The sequence below is a fragment of the Eleginops maclovinus genome, chromosome 7, assembly GCF_036324505.1.
Source record: "Eleginops maclovinus isolate JMC-PN-2008 ecotype Puerto Natales chromosome 7, JC_Emac_rtc_rv5, whole genome shotgun sequence".
NCBI lineage: Eukaryota > Metazoa > Chordata > Actinopteri > Perciformes > Eleginopidae > Eleginops > Eleginops maclovinus.
The window spans coordinates 18,876,030-18,891,974 of NC_086355.1; the positions used below are offsets into that span (position 1 = coordinate 18,876,030).

The following is a 15,945-nucleotide window of genomic DNA, read 5'->3' on the forward strand; positions in this document are numbered from 1 at the left end:
TTGATCCATCAAAGGGGCACATCCATGATGTTGAAGCAAGTACCCGGATGTTGCTATCATCTATGAACTGCTTCTGTAAATAGGACATCTTACTGTCAAGTCAGGCAAGGCTTCACATTGCAAAACATGCGTAGAATTGTTTGGAAGCAGCAACAAAACAAGATAATTTCTGCATTTAATTTGTTAGCAGATTATAGGAAGAAGGAGCAGCCACAATGAGCTGGGAGATGAAGAGCTGCACACCTCACACTTAGTTTAATTATGTAACCAACTGAACCTTGCTGTTTCTGCTCATGCTGTGCAAAGCATGAAATTAGATCATGTTGTAATTATTTTTGACTGATTTTTTTTACTAGAATGTGTTTGCTTCACTGCGGATAACATGTTACTCTGTATTCTGAGAGAGTGGATGTCGGGCTTGCTGTTGCCACAGTAACCACAATTGTACAGGGGACTGACAAAAAAACAGGGTGAGCAATATTTTCTTGGTGCTCTTTAATTGACCAAATACATGACATTTTACAATTCTCACAAACACATATTTATTTATAAAAACTTTGTATACATAAAAACAATAATAATTATCCATTAAAGCATACAATAAAACCAACATATAGGTATATATTTTTGCTTTTTGTTCAACTAAAATCTGTATGGTGTATTTAGGGATGACGTTATACAACGTGCTGTTAGGTAATGCCAAGTTAACATTCCAATTTTAGAGTTTTTGAATAAAGACCATTAGCCTATAGATATGTATGATATAGACATGTGTGTATGTAAGATAACCTTTTTATTACCTTATATGTAAAGAATGTGAGCGGTTTCCTACTTCAATGTTTAACCAGATGTATCTCATATTGAGAAGTTATCAAGATGACTTCTCAATATGCGAGATATGTATTTTCTTAACTGTTTGTTCAGCTGTCTAAAAAACATTAACATCAACTGAGGAATTGTTAAGGATATTTTTGCTGTTGTTAATGGTTGACTCATCAGCCTTGTTCAGATCAGGCGTTGGGGTTTCATTTGTATTCTCAAATGGGATCCCGAAAAGACTGCAGATTTTCTTGAGCATCAGGTCGACAATCTCCTCCTCGTCTGAGGACTGGGTAAGAGAAAACAGATGCAAAGTCCTGTTTAAAGTGATAAGAAATATTGCAGAGATGCTCTTGACACTTTTAACCGCCCAGAACATTTGATGTACTTTAAGGTAATGTGATAAACCGACATGTTACAACTGGAGCGCAATTCATCACACAAAACCAATAAAAACTCAACAGTTATGGGTCATTAACTGCAGGTGTATTGTTGCTTTTGTCAAAAAGGGAAACTTTTTTTATTCTGGAAATGAAGAGAGGCTTAGCGATCTTTTTCCAATTAAATGAAACTGCATGACTGGTAGTGTCATTTATCCCTTGGATGTGTAATATCAAGCAGGGAGTTTTTATTATTTTATTAAAAGCTGTTCACAGTTTTAATCTAAAACCAATTACGGAACATGCAGCTTTACTAGACTAACCACACTTATCTTCGTAGGGGCTTGAGCTAATCTAGAGACCATCTTGCAATTGGGTCACACCATTCCAGTCGTAACACCCATTTGATCCAGGGGTTTAAAGTGTGTGTGGGGGTGAGCAATGATCCCTTATGTCATTTCTACAACATCATCTTCAAACTCAGCCTTCAATTTGATATCAACAACCCAAGCATAAGTTTCCTATGATGCTGTCGCATTAACTACATCTGCCTACAGACATATAAACCATATATATATATAGACATATAGGTGAGGTACTCAAAGCCTCCTCTGTAGTAGTCTCGATACAACAGGTGTCTCAAGGAGAACATTTGATAACACACACAGACACACAAGGGTAAAAACAATAATAGCTAACACATTGTTGTCATATGCTGTATATAGGAAGCGGACATAAGAGGTCTTGTTAAGCGCAATCAAATGATGAAAAAGGCATTTTAAAAAGGGATTAAAAATGTTGCAATTAACGTTTATGAATTTTTAAACATACTGTAAAGAAAAGGTTCGAGCTAAAGGTTAAAAAAAATCACGGACAAAACCGTAACTGGGCAATGCACTGGTCGGAAAATGTCACTTACAAGGTAGCAATGCCAAAAAACCTACCTTCTGATATTATAGTTTAATGATCATACCTTAACATAATAAATTATTTTTATGCTGTATTGAAGAGCACTATTAAACAAGAGATTGAGATCATAAACATTTTAGTATATTGTTTACAAAGGTATTCAATATTTTCATAGACTTCTACACATCTAACCTTATTTTGCAACCAGTTGAGTGTCCCCCTCTGGTTTCGCCTGACATGATTCCTCAATTGACATTTTTCACTCTACTTATTTTAATGTTAAGGATACATAGTACAGACCGAACATTTAGTTAACTAATACTGAAAGATCTGCAACTCCACCCACCAGCGTCAGATGTTTCAGAATCATTTTCAGCTATTTTTCTGATGAAACTGCAAATGCCAATTTTTTTTTTCTACAAAATTACACTCATTTCAGCAGTATGTGATGATGGGCATACACCACACTAAACTGTAGCTTTTATAGAATTCAGCAATTGCCAAGGGAAGGTTTTGTAGTGTCAACCTTCAGCCGCTTTTACGATGGCCGTGTCTTCTATAAGAGTTGTCAGCCTAGGACAGGACCTTGAAAAGTGTGAGACCCATTACTATGGTCACACTGTTCTCTTGGCTGTAACGATTGACAAGGTTCTGGACTTGGCTGCAGATGAACTAAGCGTGAAGAAGCATAATGAGGAAGTAAAAGCTTTGTTTTCCTTGAGGTAACTCGGTAACTTTGAATTCATCCTTGTACCTCAGACAGCAGGAGCCAGTGTTGTAACTTAACAGCTTACAGTTATAAGATTAATGATTTAATCTGTTTATTGATTTAATGCATAGAAAGCTGCTAAAGGTTGTATTACTATTAACAGTTAAAAGGAGAGTTAGAAATAATTATATTTTGTTGTATTCTATCTGATTGATATTGATTTGAGATATGTTTTCTGTTCTATTGCCTAACAAAGGGTTAAGAAACTGAACTACCAGAATGCTTAGCGGCTAAAACTAAACAAGAGTTACGCGCGTTTTCCTAAGGATGAAAGTAGTGCCGCGTATACGAAAAATGACTAGTAAATACATGGAGCTGTTGATTATATGTTTTGTGGTGTTTGCTGAACGTGTAATGGTCGCTACTGATTTCTCTACATAAAGAAGCCTTTGTTTTCATATCCGACGTCCTGCTGTTTATTTTGGAGGTAGTTAATCTACAGCTAGCATTATGGAGGCATAATGAGGCAGCTGGCAATTCAGTTCAATTCATATCCATTCCTTTCACATGGATTTATTTGTAGTCAAGAAAAGAACCTATATGACCTCAATACAAGGTCTGATGATTGCTTGTTAGAATTTTTGAATCCGATCTTTGCTTTTGGGCTGCAGAGCATGACTATGAATGGACGATGAATATTTTTACCACTTGATGGTAGCATCAAAGACTGACATGTGCATTTCAAAGTTATATGATCTACTGTATGCCTAGTTGCACATACTGTACAGATGCTTTAGAGCAGGGGTCTCAAACTCAATTTACCCGGGGGCCGTTAGAGGTAGAGTCTTGGTGAGGCTGGGCCGCATCAGGTTTCCCACAAGAAAAGTACTAAAAAACATTCCAATGTTATCAAATGTCTTTATTTTTATTTTTTAACACAAAATAAGATGAAAAAATAAATTAACAAATTCATAAGAAAAAAACAAATCAATCAGTAATAAATAAATAAAATGAAAATAATAATAATAATAATAATAATACAGCAGATATAGAAGACTGAAGAAACCACATATAGTTGCTGACTAGAGAAATGTAATTATTATTATTCAGATTCAAATATCTGTATTAACAGTTCTTTAACATTTCACTTTCTGAACATGAATGGAACATTGAACATAAACTGTTCTGAACATGGCTTCTTCTGCCTACTTCTTGCTGCTAGAGATCTGGCAGCGCTTCCTCTCACATAGCCGAGCCACATTTGGCTTAAGCAGGGATGAAGCAGTTGAGACCCTCAGTAGGGCTTGAAGATGCTCATCAGTAAGTCTGGACCTGTACTTGGACTTATTGAAGTTCAACGTAGAGAAGAGCTTTTCGCACAAGCATGTGCTCCCAAAAAGACACATGGTCCGCTTGAACATTCGTGAAAGCTCAGGGAATCTGGGGGGCAATTCTCTCAAAAATTGCCCGAGCTTGTCTGCTTTTCCACTCACCTCCCTGAACTTGGCTTTGAGTTCAGAGTTGCACTGCAGGTCAATGAGCTCCATTTGAAGCACAGGAGGGGCATCTTGCACATCAAAGGAGAAGGGGTCCGCAAAAATTTGAAATGTGGCTCTGTGCGTCTTGAAGTCTGCAAATCTGTGATCAAATTCCTCCTGTAGCTTCAAAATGACATCCACATACTCCTCACCACTGAATGGTGCGCCTGCATCCATGAGTGCCTTGCATGCTGGAAAATGGCAAAGGTTTGTCTGAAAAAGCTGGGCTTTCCATAACATAAGTTTTGTAGAGAATGCTCTCACGTTGTCATAGGCAGCACTAACAAGTTGCCCCTGGCCTTGTAACTTCTTGTTCAGTACATTAAGCTCATGTGTGATATCAACAAAAAAAGCTAAGTCCATGAGCCATTTGGGATCACTTAGCACAGGAACAGCAACCCCATTTTTCTCCATGAAGGCTTTCACTTCCGCTCTCAACTCAAAAAATCTCTTCAACATGTTTCCCCTGCTGAGCCAACGTACCTCGGTGAAGTAGAGCACATCCCCATATTCTGACTCCATTTCCTCTAAAAAAGCACAGAACCTTCTTTAAGCCCCTGGATCTGATTTAGTTGATGCATTTCACAACGAAAGACATCACATTGTCCAACTTCAGGCATTTACTGCAAAGAGCCTGCTGATGGATAATGCAGTGCAGAGCAATGGCCTCCTCCACACCTTCCTCTTCCAGTTTTTTTTGAACAAGTGCCACCAGTCCATTTTTCCTCCCTGTCATTGATGGCGCTCTATCGGTTGTTATTCCAACAAACCTCTTCCATGGCAAACCGGCATTCTCAATGGCATCACACAGCTGGTGAAATATCTCCTGAGCGGTGGTCTGGCCATGCATTGGAATCACTGTGAGCAACTCCTCTATGACTTCAAAATTGTCATCAACACCACGGACATAGATTGCGAGCTGGGCAGTGTCGGTGATGTCTGTGGTCTCATCAAGAGCGACTGAGTATACACTGAAACATTTTGCTTTCTCACACAGTTGATCATAAATGTCACTTGACAGGTCAGAAATGCGCTCTGCCACGGTGTTGGCAGAAAGGCTGATGTTGCTAAACTGACCTTTATTTTCTGGACAGACAATACTTGCAGCCTGTAATATGCACTTTTTGACAAATTCACCTTCTGTGAATGGCTTTCCTGCCTTAGCAATCATCTCACTAACCACGTAGCTAGCTTCGACTGCTGCATCATTCTCTTTGGTTGCTTTCTTAAAGAAATCTTGTTGCCTCAGTAGATATGTTTTAAGATTAGCAACCCGGTTGGCTCTCTCATCTCCCTGGTATTTTGCATACTCCACAGCATGTCTAGTTGTGTAATGACGTTTCAAATTGTATTCTTTGTGCACTGCAACTTTCTCTGTGCAAATAAGACACGTCGGGATGCCCCTGTGTTCAACAAAGAAATATTGCACTTCCCACTTTTCCTGAAATTGTCTGTGCTCATCACCAACCTTTCTCTTCACTGCAGGCTTTGAAAAAGACATGTTTGCGGCTGTGTAATATATATTTCCACTTGGTGTCACTGTCGCGTTGAAGTTTCAGTGTTTAGCCGATACGTCTTTTCCGCTTCTTTTTCTGTCCGCGGCCGCCTCCGCTTCTGAGCCCGCGGCCGATGTCCCGCCCCCGAGAGCAATATACCCCACCGTGATTGGTAGGTTCGTTCAGCTCTGCACACAACACTGAAAAGTGCCATTCGTATCAAACTCGCGGGCCGCATTAACATTAAACTTTCATATTGAGGTGGGGGCCGCAAACTATCGCCTCGAGGGCCGCAGTGGGCCCGCGGGCCGCGGGTTTGAGACCCCTGCTTTAGAGCAACATCAGCATGTATCTGGAATTGTATGTTTCTGACCAGATGATGAATGTATTTACTCTTATCTTAGCTCTTTTTATTGAGAGATGCACAGTTTATGCCCCTTTTTCATCAGAAAAAAACGGACTGCTGAGGCTAAAAACTACATTATTGAACCGTTTGTGAGATGAATAGTTTTTTCTGTGTAGTCATCTTTATTTTGTCCACACCAGCACTTCCAGCAAAACCAAAGGTGGCGTTAGGCTTAACTGTAAATGGCAAGCTATATCTTCAAAATACTTACTAGCATATTAGCATCAGTGTTGGGTGTAACGCGTTATAAAAGTAACAAAGTTACAGTAATGTATTACTTATAGCTGTAACACAGTAATATAACGCATTACTAATGAAATATTAGTAATATTATACCCGTTACAATTCTCAGTAATGCACGTTACAACACATTTTAACCCTGAAATTAAGTGGTGCTTTGTTTTTTAGTAAGTCTATTTACTAATGTTTCCCTAGAAGTTATAGACTCAAAGTATGTTGTCTATGATATGCAGCCTCTGTCCTCTGTGGAATCGCCGGCTTTTGGAAAGCTTGTCAGCAAAATCGCTGTTAACACACCAATGTCAAGGTGAGCTAACGTTGCAACAAAGACTTGCTCATATACAGTAGGTTACTTGGCCATGCCGAGGCTGTACTACCATGTTATTTTTAATACAAACAGCGACGTAATGTTACTGGTATCCAAATATTATTTAGACCACTAAAAACAGAGCATGGGTTTAATATCTAACATATTTTCTTAATGTTCAGCTTGTACTGCCTGATAGACATTTGAATAAAGGATATGCTGTCATGGCTTTTGTGATTCTGCCAGTGACTGAGACATATTGGATTGACCATTAATCAGATCAGAATCAGAATCCCTTTATTCGCCCCACAGAGGGGACATTTTCCTTTGTTACAGCAAAAAGAGCCAAAGACAGCTTAATTAATAATTAATGAGCCTTCATTGAGCCTAATATAAGTTGTTAGCCTTAAGGGCCGACACAGTTGTTATGCTATATCACATCGCTTTCCACTAGATGTATAATGTGCTGCAATAAACTACATTTTAGCATTTAAAATGCCTAGCCATACTTTTGCTGTATTTTGTCGATAGTAAGTCAAAAGCAATGCAAAAGTAGTGTAATGCATTACAGTTCAGAGACAGTGATAATGTAATGTAACTTATTACTTAAAAAAAGACAGTAATAGATCACATGTACTGTATTACATTTTGGAAGTAACTAGCCTAAAACTGATGAGCATGTACCTGCTGTATACCGTTAGCAGGTTATTCTTTATGCCATAAAAAGTACAATATGTTCTAAAAAAAACTGGTTGGACAAAAATATACTTTTGGATTGTATTATTTCGGTCTAAAAACCTTGATTAGTTAAACAACAACAACAACAACAACAACAACAACAACAACAACAAATATGTAGTAGGTACCTTGTGATATATTTGCTCCTGGTGGAATGCCACAAGAATCACAGATAGGAGAAGATTGAGCACCACAAACGTCATGAAAACAACACAGGATCCAAATAGCAATCCCCCAAGCACAGGGGTGTTGTCCAGGACCTGGCAAAAAAGTGCGTCAAATACATCAATGTCAGTTTGACTTAATACAGGACCAACCTCAATTCACGCACATGGTTAGTCATTCAACAGTTTGCCCTTATGAGTCATATAAACTTAACACAAAAAGTAAGGACATTTTTGTTTGGTAGCTTATTTTTTGCTTCTTGGAAAAAAATGTTATAGCGTTGGAAAGCCTGTTTAGTTACCTTTCAATTGGTTCCACATTTGTGAGGAACATGCATTTGTGGGATAAGCAGCAGAGTATGTGCAGTAGGTTGCGCCCATGAAAAATGTGACAAATCTCCTATGCCAATGCCTTACGTTTTGTGTTAAGTTTATATATATGACTTATAAGGGCAAACTTATGTGTATAAATCACAATTCAAAACTTTGAATTGCCTGCATTCAACGTTTGATTGGGTACAGTTTGATGGATAAGAGGATACATTTTTTTGCTTTAAGGTTGCAATAAGTATTCGTAAGTACTGGTAACAGGTTACTGTTTCAGTGTTAAGTACACAGTATTAAAACAACCAGCTGGACTGGATTGACAGACATGTTGTACTATAGATATAGAAGGTCAGTCTACACTAAACACTATTGAAATTTGATCACGGAATATGAGGTAAACATATAACAAGACCCTCCTGCTCACCTACAAATCTCTCCATGGACTCTCACCACAATACCTCACAGATCTCCTCCACCCTTACACTCAGTCACGTTCCCTGCGGTCCTCTGACAAGGACCTGCTGGCCACTCCCCGCACCAAATTGCAAACTTTTGGGGACAGGGCCTTCTCTGCCAATGCTCCCACACTCTGGAACAGTCTACCACTCCACGTCCGCTCTGCTCAATCCCTGCCCATGTTCAAAAAGCACCTCAAAACATTTCTCTGCACTAAGTCCTTTGATCCCTAACCCCCACTCCCCTTTTCGCCTCCCTATTTGTAAAGCGACCTTGGGTACCATGAAAGGTGCTATATAAGTTTAAGTTATTATTATTATTATAAAATGAGCGTTTTTTTTAACCCACTCAATCTTACCACTGAGTAAACTGCAGTTGGTAAAAAGGTTGATCGATTCTAGAAAAATGAAAAAGTAATGGTGTCTGCATTGTGTATTTTTTAAATGTATTTTTAAGTGACCATTATTAAAAGAAAGAGTCAATCGATATATCAGGTGAATCCAAACGTTTCAACAGTATTTTGGACCGCAGATCTGTGAGTAGGGGAAGAGTTCACATACCTCATCGTAATTAAAGATGCCTATCTGCAAACTGATGAGGGTCAGGAGAGCATCCGTCAAAGTTTTGTATGAGGATACCTTCCAGCCATAAATCACGTTGCTCTGAAGAGAGAGAAACCATTATCAACAAAAGGAATGTCTACAATTGTGACTTTCTGATTTGATTTAATATATAATTTGGGATGTAATGGACTGATGTTTGGTCAGACATGTATTGCTCTTTTAAGCATAGAAAAAATGTACGGTAAATTAGAAAAATTCTAATTTCTCAATATATTTAGTGCAATCTCCCACAGCACCATCACTGCACAATAACCCCAAAAAACACACTCAATGTTTTAATAACTTTATTTTAAATGTCAGCAGCTCCAAGGATACATCTTTTAGTTACCCTACTGTACCGGGTAAACTAAATTGAATTAAAAAGTAAAATTTCAAACTGAACTTTGAAAAACCCTTTTTGAAAAATACCTTGATTTAGCAACAGATCCAGAGATATACAGGACAACTTCCAAACTAAATAAAATATGATAACATTTTGAGCAAAAATCCCATGCCATTTTATTAATTAAACCCCAAATGATTTAACATACTTATTGTTGAATTAAATAAAAGCCTGAAAGACGTTTATCTTTGTGTGAGGGAAAGGTGGAGGTAAAGGGAAAATACATACCGAAATGGAATATGCCACGAACATGACCACAATGACCAGAAGTAAGCCGGAAACGTCACTCCAGGCGCGCTGCAGTGCAGCTGTGAGCATGTTCATCTTGGCGTTAAGTCGGAGCAGGTGCCACAGTTTGAAAGTGGAGAGCAGGACGAGGAAAGCGATCATATATTGGAGCACTGAGTTTGCTGAGGCTGTCTCAAAAAAATTGGCAAATCTGTGTACACAGTACAAATGTGAGCCATCACAAATAGGGTAAAAAGAGCACCTTTTATGAAACTGAAAATGTGTGATCATTACAGAAGGTAAGGTAAAAGCTAAATATTACACAACCAGACAGAAAGAGTGTACAGCCATGTTACAGGCTCCATTAAACTGTATTCAAATGCTAACATTAACATGCGGTCATGCTCTAAAATAAAAATGCTGAAAAGTTAAAGATTTAAATTATTCAATATCTTAGTAGGGCATGTTAGCATGGTAACATTTGGTAACTAGCATTAAATCAATCTTACATTGAGCTAAATCGATCCAATAGTTGTAAGGACATTTAACTGAAAATCACTAATGTGAACGTCAAGTTGGCTCTAAAGGAAATACCAGGGGACCATTCAAATTCAAGGATTAATAGGTATGAGGTTACAAAATGATTTGTACAGAAATGAATATTAACGCTAAAGTAAACACTTAAGCAGAATATAAAACAAACTGCATAACTTGTGGGTCTTTGAAGGTGTTTGCTTAACAAATAAACGTAAGGTTGGACGTCAGATTTAAAGCACGGGTTATCTTACTGGTCTTTGTGATTTTGGTAGTAGGTTATGTCACGGTTCCCAAGCAGGGTCCTCTTAATATAGACAGCCAAGGTGCTCCAGCTTAGTAAATGATAGTCAGCTCAAGAAGATTCCACTTGCTCCTGAAGTAAGCCCACCGCTGCTGTTTCATTAATTTGGCCTTGCAGGAGAAGAAAGAGAGATGTTTATATTTTTAAAAAAAACATTAAGTTAATTATGAAGGCTTTACATCTTTCACTAAATCGTATTTTATGTAGGCAAAATAATTTAAAAAGTAATTTTGGGATTTAGTTTTTAACATTGGTAATACAAATAGGAAAGGTTTGTTTGTTTCAAAATCAGTCAACAGTTACTGCAATATGCATGTATTCAAACTGATTTCTATGTAGTATTTCTGCAGAGTGACTGCTCATAATGCTTTGATCTCAATGCTGTTTGATATCAAAACTTCCAGGTGAACTTCAAAGGTGTGCGCATACAAACAAATATCTCCTGTATTACATTTTGTCAAATTGCAGTACTGAAATAAATATTGCTTTGCAGGTGTTACTGAAACAAAACACCAATAAGTCAAGTTTTTTTTTATTCCCTGCATGAAATTACCAGTCTCAAGGGGCTGAAGGAAGGACACACAATGTAACATTATTAGGGTTAGGGTTGGAAGGGTGGATATCAAACAGCAAAATAATTCAAAATGGCTCTGAAGTATGATTGACGTATGATGCACTGCATAAACTGTGGTGTAGATGAAAAAGAAAGTCATTTCCAAACCATTAAAAGGAAGGAAAACACACTGAAAGATTCATTTAAATTTTTCCTCACATCAACGTCAGCACTGTCATTAGTACATTACCGTTCATGTCGTCATTTCATTCCTCGTTCTCTTCATGGGGCAATTTAGTGTTGGATTTGATGAATTGCGTAAACAATGTCAGATGTAAGATTATGTGTTCATAATCCACATTTAAGATTGATATCACTAGTCTCTGTAGCAAAGTCTTTTATAAAGGGAAAATTGTTACAAAATCAAAGTGCAAATCCAAATAGGGTGACTGGGTTCATGTGAACAGACTAATGAGCCTTGTCTGCGATTTATCAGTTCAGTCACAGTTTAGTGTTTGTGAATCACTCAGTGAAAATTTAAAGCCCTTGCCTCTCTTATTATCTGAAATAAAATAGGTACATGAAAAACAATGAGATAAGCAATTGATGGTAATTGGAACAATATTTGGTTGTGGTCTTGTACCTGCAGGAACATGTAATAGAGGATGAAAAGCATGTATACGATCTCAGCAGCCATGACAAAGATGTGAAGACCACCAGTTGAATGGTAAAGTCGAACACTCTGCAACTCACTGTAAAATTGAAAAGCTCCTAAAAGAATGATCAGAAACACTTTTATTAGTTATGATAATTGTTTATAAGAAGCAACCGAATCTGACAGTAAGGATTTAGATGCAGACATTGGTGTAGTGTTATACATAAATTCCTCTTATAGCACAATGTTTGCACCGTTTAAGGGAAACACTCGACCTTACCTACAGCTGTTGTCTCGAGCAGGAGTGTGACAATGCAGAAGAGGTTCACATTAGCGTTGTAGATGGTAAACTCTACAAAGATTGCCCTTGTGTATGCATCCAACCAAGTGTTCTTGAACAGATACTCAAGGGTGCTGTAAATAAAGGAAAAGTTTTTTACTGAAGGCCTTCTTAAGTGATCCTCTATAATGTGAAGCACTTGACATCAAACAATATTTTAGCTGACATCATCCTTGTGAAAAATACAGTAATAATGACTGTAAAGGTCTGATCAAAATGCAAGTGTGGCAAAGTCTAGGGGACGGTGGCTGGGAAGGGAAATCAACTCTGCAGTTAGATTGTGGGATGACTTGGAGGCTACGGTCGAAATAACAGAGAGCTCTAGGGCTTTAGTGGGGGCTGGGTACGTCAGATGGGGTTGGGGGTGCACATCTTGATTACATTTGGAGGATCCAAAATTAATTTGGGTAGTGAAATGGTAGCCATTGCAGGTTGTGAAGTGGTGGTTACGCAGCCTAGAAGCAGCCTTCCTGTCAGGCAGGACATGAGAGTAAAGTTAATTTCAAGATCTGCCTGTCATCGCTGAGCATTTCATGGTCAAAGCTGGGTTTTGTCAATATAAATATGTTTATTCATAAATCTAAGGGGTACTGAACCTACTTGCCAACTGAGGATAATATAAACTCATAGGCCAGTAAAATGAAAGAGATAATCTTTGGTTTTTGCATTGATTCATTCCCATTTTCTAACGTACGTACCGGCTGGCATTTTGTGAATCCGGGCCGAGCTCCGCTACAAAGCCGCCTCCCCTGTACAGTACCATTTTGCCCCAGAAAGGATGAGCCCTGAGCTGAGCCTGTGTTTGATACATCCATGGGCTGACGGTGCTTCTAGAGACATTCTCCTTAACAAAATGGTTCCAGCCAGGATCATAGGAGCCCATATCCTCCAAGTCCCATGAATATGGCGCGTGACAGTCTGGTACAAACTGCTGCATGTAGCCTGCAATTTGACAGGAGTTCTTCTGCACTCTCAGCTGACGGAGGCGGGCATTGCCTACTAGCTTGGAGTTTCCATCTGTGATAAATCCTGGAACAGAAACGTCTAGCGTTATGTTGTTTTCATGTTGTGAGGCAGTGCGAAAGGAAAGTCAACTCACTGGTCAAAGCCTTTCACTATGTCACATAGTGAGAGGCTTTGACCAGTGAGTTGGGTCAAAGCCATGCACAATTTCATTGTTTGTCACATGCAATTGTAACTGAATAACATTGATGGTTTGATGAAGTTTATAGATGAATACAAATCAATGGGTTATACAAATCAATGGGTTATACAAATCAAGTTGGTTCAATAAATGTGCAGTTTAACTAATGGGTTTATCAATGTTTTGACTCAGTTTCTCTGTTTTTAATATGACTTTTGGCTTATTTAACAAAACTAAAATATAGTTGTCTTGAACAAGCTCATGATTTACCATAAAACCATCACAAATGTAATATCAGTTGTGCAAATGAATGCTAATATCAAGTCGGATAGACACTTTGTATGTGTATTGATCCTGTGTGTCAACTTGTGTTAAAGATTTGTGTATGGATCATGACACTAAGATGTGGGATCTCACACTGAATGCAATAAAGTGAACAAAGGCCCTTTCTTTTGTCTGAGCGTTTTGTTGTTCGTGATATTATTGATTGATATGGCAAAAGTGTTATAAACCCTCTTGTACTTACAACTGCACGTCAAACAAAAACTGATATGGCAACCACCATTAGTAAGTTGTAATACACTGTGATGAGTCTTCAAAAAGAGCCAAAGTAGATTGTACAGTTAAACAAATATAACACAAGACCTGCTTCAAATCAACTAATGTCTTTGGGGATTTTCTTCTCATTTAGTACTGGGCAAAGCGCACCCAGTAAACCCAGTAACCCATTAGAGTCATGCTGTAATGTCCATTAAAAGATTGTTATTCAGTGAGTATGCTCGGATAACATCAAGCATCTGGCTCCTGGTAATTGCTCCCTTTGACATTACTTTACATGAAGAACTTTGCATATCCAACGGTCTAGTCTCATAAGAAATGAGAAACAGGAAAAAACATCCTGCTCCCCTGCTTTGGAGGTATTTGCTATTAAACTCCCCAGCAGGAGAGAAAGAAGTTTTCTGGAGGGCAACAAAGGTATTAGCAGCTTCAATACCCACACACTTTTGTCACACAACATCCTTGGTCTTACAACAAAGCAAAAAAAACCAAACAAAGATAAGCTGCTTCAACAAGAAGCGGAGTAAATTGTAAAATATTAATCATCTCTGCCGTCTGAATGAGGAAACACCTTTACCTGGATAAACCCCAAAAAGGTTTTTTAGTAGCAATGTGTTTGCCCATGTGAACACATCTCCAGGATTCATGCTGTCTGTGATCTCTGTACTGAAGCTATCCCGGATGTGTTGTTTCAGGTAAAAAGCATTGGGATCTTTCTCGCCGTAAGCCACCAGCATCAACATCCATATAAACCCTATGTAGGCTGCAACAAATGGGCACATGAAAGTTAAACACACTCTACATCATTAACAGAATGAGGCATCAGAGGTCAGTTAGAAATAATTAAAAGGAATTGCAGCAATTTTTGAGGATACATATTTGAATCCCCAGCTGTGATGTTCATGGCTATAAAACGACACATAGACGTGAATATTTTTATGATGATAAGCCATGTCCCAAAACAAAGTCAAAGTAAATATGTACTGTATTTAATGGACCATCAGTATGTTATTAAGATAATAACATATATTATATTTTGTCAGCTCAGTATGGTTGGTTCAAAACCAATTAATGTATCTATATGAAGAATTTTGCGGATCAGCTTTCGGCCCTTTGTTTTGAAATATTCATTTCTGTTGGTTGGCTTTTAAAATGACTTACAGTTGCGACTAGCTTTTTTTTCACAGGAGACATTTTGACTGACCATAGAATCCAGAAGTAAAAATTGTACTTGTAACACTAATGAGGGCTTTGTACAAATTAAGAAACTCAGTATGTCATGACAGAAATGATCACAATGGGTTGTTTTTTATCCTCATTTATTCAGCTATGTAATGACTTCAGTTCAATGTTTTTGTTATCATTAAATACATTTATTTAAGAAAGTGTGACCGGGAGCCAGCATGCACAGCACCTGGATCCTCAAACTGAGGCTGCTAAATGGATTTCATTATAATTAATTATATTATTACACCTGTTCTTTTCATACAGTAACATGTCAGAATGCCTGATGTCCTTTGAAAATTAATTAAAAGGCAACCCTGGAGTTTAATTTGACCTGTCACATTGATTTCATGCTGTTTTTGTAATCTTTTTGTATTTGCAAATTCATAGAAAGAGTTATAATGGGAGAGCTTAAATTGTGTGTGGATTCAGGTTTGCTTTTACTCACACCGTAGTCTGTGAATGACAAATCATATAATTGCAATTTATAATAAAAAGTACTTTGACTAAAGCCAAAGAGCTGTTTTTTTACTTACTCAAAATCTCCTTCAGTAGGGCAAAGGCTTTTTGTTCCATAATCTTGTATCTTTTCATCTTCTCAATGTCAGCAGCAGCAGGAGGGACATAGAGACTGTTATCTCGTCTGACTGCTTGTGGTTCCTTACAATCACCTTTGAAGAAAAGTTATTGTATATTTTAAACCTTAACATTTCTGACAATTTCAACATTTGAGACCAAATATGCAATTACAGTATATTATTCACTTATTATATATGTTTTTGTTTACTGAAAACACAGGGAATGAAAGGAATTTATATACACACAAATCACAGGAACAAGACATATCTGGAAAAGGCAGGCAAAAACACAAAGACCGCAGATTTATTAGACACTGATGGATAGAATCAGGG

At 37.9% G+C, this 15,945-nt stretch overlaps 1 protein-coding gene across 1 annotated transcript in view; it reads right to left on the reverse strand.

The window, feature by feature from the left end:
- Positions 1–494: 494 nt before the first annotated feature.
- The window catches only part of LOC134866921 (polycystin-1-like protein 2), a 45,252-nt gene continuing 29,801 nt past the window's right edge, over positions 495–15,945 (reverse strand). Inside the window, 11 exon segments of the mRNA XM_063887135.1 lie at positions 495–1,108; positions 7,671–7,802; positions 9,050–9,151; positions 9,723–9,933; positions 10,511–10,598; positions 10,601–10,670; positions 11,757–11,884; positions 12,049–12,182; positions 12,807–13,137; positions 14,388–14,573; positions 15,571–15,705. Of these exon segments, the coding sequence (XP_063743205.1) occupies positions 929–1,108; positions 7,671–7,802; positions 9,050–9,151; positions 9,723–9,933; positions 10,511–10,598; positions 10,601–10,670; positions 11,757–11,884; positions 12,049–12,182; positions 12,807–13,137; positions 14,388–14,573; positions 15,571–15,705 (1,697 nt within the window). The 3' untranslated portion in view covers positions 495–928.